The sequence below is a fragment of the Calypte anna genome, chromosome 4A, assembly GCF_003957555.1.
Source record: "Calypte anna isolate BGI_N300 chromosome 4A, bCalAnn1_v1.p, whole genome shotgun sequence".
NCBI classification, from domain to species: domain Eukaryota; kingdom Metazoa; phylum Chordata; class Aves; order Apodiformes; family Trochilidae; genus Calypte; species Calypte anna.
In genome coordinates, this window is record NC_044248.1 from 18,369,932 (window position 1) to 18,378,018 (window position 8,087).

General features: G+C 40.8%; 1 protein-coding gene across 6 annotated transcripts in view; it reads left to right on the forward strand.

Moving 5' to 3' along the window:
• Positions 1–2,791, forward strand: part of EXOC1 (exocyst complex component 1) — a 29,971-nt gene extending 27,180 nt beyond the window's left edge. For 4 of the 6 annotated variants that reach the window (XM_030450043.1, XM_030450042.1, XM_030450044.1 and 1 more), the window contains 2 exons: positions 1,191–1,385; positions 2,132–2,471. In XM_030450043.1, coding sequence (XP_030305903.1) covers positions 1,191–1,385; positions 2,132–2,284 — 348 coding nt within the window. In that variant the 3' untranslated portion in view covers positions 2,285–2,471. Of the gene's footprint in view, positions 1–1,190; positions 1,386–2,131 lie in introns of all 6 variants that reach the window. The other 2 variants (XM_030450039.1, XM_030450040.1) reach the window with 1 other exon arrangement.
• Positions 2,792–8,087: the final 5,296 nt, after the last annotated feature.

Sequence of the window (8,087 nt, forward strand, 5' to 3'; positions counted from 1 at the left end):
CACCTCAGCTGCAAAGAGAATTGCTGTAGATTCTGAACTGTTCAACAATAAGAAAAGTTTTAGGAAGGTTCTGTATGTCTGAAGTTGAACTAAGTGTTAAACCGAATGCTGACTTCTGTTCAGATTCAACAGAATGTTTCCTGTTGTTCATTGATTTTATTATAAGCAGGATTTCAGCCATGCATTTTCTGAAAAGTCTGAAGATGTATCCTCTTTTTTAAAATAAAAATGGTTTATTGCTGCCTTCTGCTTGCTGTGGGTTGAACCTTGCCAGCACCTAAGCTGCCACATTACTTGCTCTCTCCCCTTTCCATGGACAGGACAAGGGAGAGAATAGGAAGAGAGAAAAATGAGAGAGCTTGGGGGTGGAGATAAAGACAATTAATCAGTGAAGAGGAGCAAGAGAGAAAGAGGAGGGGGAAAAAAAAAAAAAGAAAAAAAAGAAAAAAAAGATGCAAAGGCAGTCACTCACAACCTCTCACAAGCAGACAGCTGTCCAGCCAGTTTCCGAGCAACAGCTGCCTTGAAGACAAATACCACTTTCACCTCTAACCCTAATTTTTATAGCTGAGCCTGATGTTACATTACATGGAATACCCTTTCACCAGGTTGGGCCTCTTCAGCAATAACCAAAACAGTGTGGTGTATTACCAGCCACAATTTGTTTTAGCCACAAATCCTACACGGGCTGCTATGGAGCAAGTTAATTCCATGTGGCTCTAAAGGCTCATAGGCTTACTTCCCTCCATTTATATTACACTGAGCCAACACTGAGCAAGGCAGTCAGAGCACAACTACAAACAAAAGTTGCTTTTGTGTAGTTATAGTTTAAGTAGACAAATTCCTATTCAGATGTCTACTCAGTTTGTCCAAAAGATCAAATATTTTTCCAGGCTACATTTTCATTAATTGAGGATTTTGAGGCTGATTCAGTATTAGATAGAAGGTTGCAAAGAAAAGCTCAATTTTTCTTCTAGAAATTATTATTTTCAGCTTACAGTAGTACTTACAGAGTGCTGTATTGCTGGGCTGTGCTTTAGTGTTCATGGCTGAGTACTACTTCATGCCCAGTTGGAAAACAAAAACAGGAGGAACACACAATAGTCCTCAAGTATAATCAAGACTTAATTTTACAAGACTATGTATAGTTAATTAGATTTGTGATAATTAATGCTATTATTATTTGTTAGCATTTTTTTGAAGGTGTTGAAGCTCGTGTGGCACAAGGTATACGAGAGGAGGAAGTAAGCTATCAACTGGCTTTTAATAAACAAGAGCTTCGTAAAGTTATAAAGGAGTATCCTGGTAAGGAAGTGAAGAAGGGATTGGATAATCTCTACAAGAAGGTCGATAAACATCTCTGTGAAGAAGAAAACTTACTTCAGGTGAACTAAATTGTGACTTTTCATGTTTACACGAAGGTTTTTAATACTGCTTTTGCAGATTCATTCTATGAGGAGTGCCTAGTTTCACCATAACTCTGAAAACCCATAGATTTTGAATTGAGTTTTTACAATCCTGTTCTTATTTTGTCATAACATTCATAACTGTTTTGGCAGAGATGAAGTTCAGAAAGAAACCTTCTTTATGATTCCCAAGGGGTCCATTAAGTGATCTGTGTTCTGCAGAATACACAAGTTGAGAGAAGTAGATTTAAAGGAGCTGTTAACCTGATGCAAAATTTAGCTGGTAGACTATGACAGGATATACTTTCAGTTACATCTTTTTTTATATTTATATTATATTTATACTGTGTAAACTTTCTCACAAGTAAATGATAATTAGATCTAGGAGCTAAATATGTATTAACTTTTTAAAAGTGATATATGAATTAGTAGCACTGATCTGCTTTGGAGTGCTTTCTTGAAAGACAAAAAACATACCTCTTTTAGGGCAGCTCCCTCTTCTTTGCTATATTCTTTGCAGCTTTGGTAGGAATGCTGTACACATTAAAGATCTTAATGAGTAAAAAACTTCAATAATTTTTTAAATGCAGCAACTCAAGTTTACTGACTTTGTTAGCAAGCATATGACAGCTGAACTGAGAATCATTTAATGTGCCAGTGTTTGGTAGTGCACATATAGTGTGTTGTGCCAGGTGACACTTCCTAAAGTTTGCTTTCTTTGGCAGGTTGTGTGGCATTCCATGCAAGATGAATTTATACGACAGTACAAGCACTTTGAAGGGCTGATAGCTCGCTGCTATCCTGGATCAGGAATTACTATGGAATTCACTATACAGGATATTTTAGACTACTGCTCCAGTATTGCACAGTCTCATTAAGTTTTAAAAAGAAAATCACAAGCTAGCAAAGTTTGTGATGTCTGTGTATAAAGAAATTAAACACTATAAATGCTATTTGTTTTTAAAAGGTGGATTTCCTTGTGTATGTGTAGTTAACTGCTATGTATATTAAGTTACACTCCTGCTTCAAGTGTCTTTGAGAGCAGCATGAAACATTTGGGGATTTGTGACTCTTCTACTGGGTTAAAGTATTGTTTGAAAGGACTGATTCTGCAAAACACTTTGGATATAGTTTTCCCCTTTCCCTAAGGCTGAGATATTTCTGCTTATAATCCCTTCTCTTGCTAAAAGCAGTAAGCAAAAGGGTTACTACTGGTTTCACTAATACTTTGCATCTTGGGTATTGTGTAAGCATTAAAGACTATCAAAACTTTTCCCTTCCTCATTCTATAAAGTATGGATGTGGAACTTCATGCAGTGGGAATACTGAATTCATGTTCTGAGATGTGACTATGGTTGTAACTCATAATTAAACTGTTCATCATATTCTTTATTTCTGTGGGTTGTTATTTCAAAAGGGTGAAAATGCAGTATTTCCATTGTTTTGTCTCTGGGTACTGAAGTAGAATTACTCTATTTCTTAACATTTTGTTTTCCTGTTAATATGTATGATGCAGAATCAGTATACTCCCACCTCATGTAACCCCTTCCTCCTTCTGGAGCTTCAGCTGCCTTGTGATTTCAGGACTTGGCAATTTCCTCAAGCTGTACAGATAAGCTGTTGGATAGAGGTGAGGTATATTTAGAAAGAAATAGGCACAATAAAGGTAAACACACAGTCAGAGGTAAGATTTTGTTTTGTAGAGATGCAGCTGCAAGTATAAAAAAAGAGTAATGAGAATGCTATAAAACTCCTAAGAAAAACCTGCTAGATGGCAGTTTAGCAGCACTGAGGTACCTGGGTTTGGGTAAGCATACTAACACCTAAGTTGTGTACCTCATTCAATACGAGTTATCTTTTGTTTACTAATAAAATACTTGATCCATGTTGTGCATAACTTCCCTACGCTGTCTCTGCACATGCTAAAAGCCAGGCACAGCGATACCAAGAGGAAATACGGGCTACACTTGATAGAAATTCCCTTAAACTCGTGCAGACAGCTTGCACAAGAGGTGTACCTGTCCCTTTCCATCACACACTTCAGTCACTTAAGTCATGGCCACTACACTGCAGGCAGCTCCGCTACGGGTAGGGAAGGGAAAGGGAAGGGGAAGGGAAAGGGAAGGGGAAGGGAGGGGAAGGGGAGGGGAAGGGGAGGGGAAGGGGAGGGGAAGGGGAGGGGAAGGGGAGGGGAAGGGAGGGGAAGGGGAGGGGAAGGGGAGGGAAGGGAAAGAGAAGTGAAAGGGGAGGGAAGGGGAGGGGAAGGGAGGGGAAGGGAAGGGGAGGGGAAGGGAAGGGAAAGAGAAGGGGAAGGGAAGGGAGGGGAAGGGAGGGGAGGGGAAGGGAAGGGAAAGAGAAGGGAAAGAGAAGGGAAAGGGAAGGGAGGGGAAGGGAAGGGAGGGGAGGGGAAGGGAAAGAGAAGGGAAAGAGAAGGGAAAGGGAAGGGAAAGGGAAGGGAAAGGGAAGGGAAAGGGAAAGGGAAAGGGAAAGGGAAAGGGAAAGGGAAAGGGAAAGGGAAAGGGAAAGGGAAAGGGAAAGGGAAGGGAAGGGAAGGGAAGGGAAGGGAAGGGAGGGAAGGGAAGGGAAGGGAAGGGAAGGGAAGGGAAGGGAAGGACTGGCAGAGGGCAGTTACATCCCTCTCTCCCCTTATCGCTGGCTGCAGACGAAGCTGTCACGGTGCGCCCTTCCTCACCCGGAGCCGCTTCCCCGCTGCTCCGCACCCGGATGTCCGGGGCAGCCCCGCACGCTCCGCCCCTTGGGCGGGGCCCTCATACATCACCCTCCCCCCCGCCCCTGGGCGCGCGGACTGCCGGTCGCGGGGGGGGGGGGGGAGGAGGGAACGCGTGCCCCGTTGCCGAGGTGACGGTGCGGAAGCGGCCGTTGCTCCGCGCGCCATTTTCAAACGGGCGGTGCGGCCTAGGAGGGAGCGCGGGGGCTGCGCGGCGGGAGCGCCCACCGCAGGGAGCGCGGCGGCGGTCGGCAGGACTCGTGTCCGCCGGGGCCCGGTGTCCTGCTGGGGAGGGCGGAGAAGGGGATCGGGGTCCCTCGCGGGCGGGCGGGCCGCAGCGGTCAGCGTGGCCTCCCGCAGCTCCGGCTGCAGCCCTGAGGACACCGTAGCGGTGGGCCGCTTCCGTCTGTCGTGCCCCTGGGCAGTGCAGCGTAGCTTGGGCAGGCTGTCCCAGCCTTTGGTCTGCACGCTGGTCTCGTTTCCTTGGGGTTCTGCACAGCCCCTTCCCCGCCGGAGCTGCGCCTGTGCCAAAGCCGCACTGAGACATCTCGGCTGCTTCATGGCTCGCCCGGCAAGGACTTGCTATTAACGGTACGTCTGGTGAGACCGAACCAGGGGAGGGAGGGAGGAAAAAGTAAAAAATAAACCTGTTTCAAAATAAACCTACTAACTCTCTGTAGGTATAGTTTGGGGTTGCTGAAAGGTCTGAAGCTTCTAGTTTTGGAAGATAAATGATGAGGAGGCTTATAATGAATAGGGTTCTCTTGTACCATAATGAAAATTTCAAGGGTTTGGTGACTTTTTAAAGAAGATGTTTGGTTTTCTAGAGCAAGAGTTGTCTTTCTATGGACAGAGTGGCGACACTTAGTAGCAAACGTGCTGATTGAATCTTTAGTTAGAAATGAGCTGCCAGCAAATCAACTTGGAAACATTCTGTGGCAAAACAAGTGCAGGCTCATTCGGCTTATCTTGAAAATGGAGTTGCAGTAACAGCATTTCCCAGCACAGCGTTGTATTACAGCCTTACTGTGGTCAAATTGTCGGTCCATTAGGAGTCTTTTTTACCTGCTTGAAAGTAAAACGAGCTCCTTATTGGAGAATGAGCTACATGACCAGTAGTTAGAGGACAGGATTAGATGTTTTGCAAACATATTTCACACACGGGTGAAAAGCAAAGCCTTTAGCATATCAGTTCTGATGAATGAAAGTTCATTTTGGTATTTCTCTGACCTGAGGCTGAAAACTGCAGTTCATAATTGATCTTGGTGTTACTATTATAGACTAATAAATAATTTTATTTCATAGCACATTAATTTGTCTGTGCTAATTTCTTTGCATTCCACTGATAGCTATGTAGTTTTATTTTTCTTCCATGTGGTTCAGTGGCTGTCTTCCATAGTTCTGCTTTTTTATTATTACATTTCCCCATAAATAACACAAGTACTGCATCTGCACCATTACTTAACCTATACTCACCATTAATTTTGCTGCGTTGTATTCAGACTGAAAGCATTTATTCGCTAAAGCTTTTCTGTTTCATATTCCACACGATTAGTCTAATGCCTATTAACATTAATTCTTTCACACAATTTTATGTAAATCAATTCTATACTTATAGCCTACTTGTAGCTCTATTCCTTATCTTTCCTGTCAATGTTCAGTTTTTGTCATTGGTGATTTAGAACAACATGAAAAAGATCATGGGTCCTAAACTGTCTATTTCACCAACACCTAGGTCTTCAAAAGACTGCTCACAACCATCCTGGCATGTCACAAAATGAAGGACATGAAAGCTGTCATCTTTAGCAATATTTGTGATCAAAGAAGGACCAAAAAAATGAGGCTGTTGGCTCTGAATAGCTCATCTGTGAGTAACTGAAAGATGCACTCATTTCAACATCTTGATAAAGTTGGAAGGTTCTTATTGAAAGTATCCTATAATTATTTTTTTTTCTATTTTCTGTTTTGCATGTAAAATGGAAATTCTTTCTTGTTTGTAGCAGCACTAAATTACACAGACTATTTAGCTAATGAATGATGTGTGAACTATTTATGGATCTAACATAGCCCATCTTGTGGAAAATACTAAAGTTGTTAAGAATGCTTACTTGTGCTTTACAAAGTTACAAACAAATCCAACTTACCTTTCATTACAACTGAATTGTGATTCATCTTTTAATTCACTATTAAATTTCTTTGAAGAATGGGGTATTCTGTATGGAGTTGACTGGGTAAGAATGATGTTGAAAACTTGGATTTCCAAAAAACATTTGAGAAGGTTCTTTGCCAAAGGCCTTTACGAAACCAGTTCTTTTTCAGGAATAGAGAAAAGTTAATTTTAATAGCTCAATAGCTGGTTAAACAAAAGGGTAGGAATACTACATTAAAGTGATTATACAGATTTTCTGCTGTTCAGCTCTGATCAGTGATCTGAAAGAATGAGCTGAAGAGCAAAGGACAAAGTGTTCTCATATGTGTTAAGAGTAGTCCAAGGGTTGCATGAGAGCGTCACTGGACTGAGTAACAAGTGGGAATTAAAGAACAGTGTTCATAAAGGCAAAGCTACATACATCATGGGCTCTAAAGCTGCAGTTACCACTCAGAAAAAGAGAAGTTAGTGTCACTGTGAATGTATCCAATCATGTTAGGAATTATGAATATTAAAGGCTACAGCAAAGAACCTTGGATTTAGCCGAATCAGTCCAGCAGTTCACATCTTGATTTTATGTTTCTAGAAAATCAAATTTTCATGGTGGTGAAGTTACTTGATACTTTTCGGTGTCATGGTAAGACTAGTGACAGATTAGGGTATGAGGTATGGTTGTCTTTAATGACAGAGGTCTGGAATTACTGTCACAATTTCTTTCCAACAAAGGCTGTGCAACAGCTATTGTCTTTGAAGACTTTAATATCTTTGTTAAACTTACTGGAATAGCAAGCCCCCATTCCTACTTTCATTCCTGGACATAGTTTGGACATAGCTGCTCATTTCCTGGACTAATTTGGGATCAGATGTGTCTCTAGGGAACAGAACATGATGCCCTTTCTTCTTTGATTCTGGTGGGAATAGTATATTGAATTAAAAATTCCCAGTCTTTAGGAAGGAGAGTGATTCAACCAGAAAGCTGTTGGTAACCTCTCAAGATTAGAGTATGTTTAGAAAACTGCTCTTCACTTAAAAGTGCATTGCAGTGATTTAGCAAGATCTTCTGTCTATTCCTAGCCACAGGTACTGGAGTGCTAATGTTTGCTCATTTATTTTCTCTACAGTTACTGTAGAAAAACTTTATTCCCTTATAAGCTGTGACACAGTTCTCTTCCTGATATTTCTTTTGTAAAACTTTGTCAGTGTGATTAGTAGAAAAATCCTTTCTCTTTCCAAAACACAAGTTATTAAGTGAAGTCCAGTGAAGTATTTTAAATTAATTTAATGTTTTTAAGTGCTAGTTTCTTAAGAAGAAGATGGGCTCAAGAGTTACAGCTTACTTCTATAGTAATATGAGACTTTATTACTCTATTTCTCTTCTCATTCTATCTCTAAATCCAGAAGGACATAATAATACAAAAATTCTTCCACTCTCAAATGTACATAGCAAAACGAAAATCTGCATCTGGATTCAGATACAGTAGTGCTGATCCAGCCCCTTTTAGATCAGGTTAGTAAAAAGATAACCAGAAAGAAAAGAAAAAAGAAAAAAAAATCATACCTCTGATCCTTGAACAGTATTTTCCTGGAAATGATACAGGTAGAACTAAATATACTGTTGTTGATTTTTTTTTTTTTTTTTTTGGTCTATTTTCCCTTAAGGAAAAGTATGTTTAAAGTCAACTTATCTTTAAAATTTTACATATTTTATGCAGTTTTACAAATGGTTGGCATAAGTTATGTTTGCATTCTCATGTAAAATTTGAAAGTGAGATTTGTATATGAAAGAAAAACTTAGATGTTATGT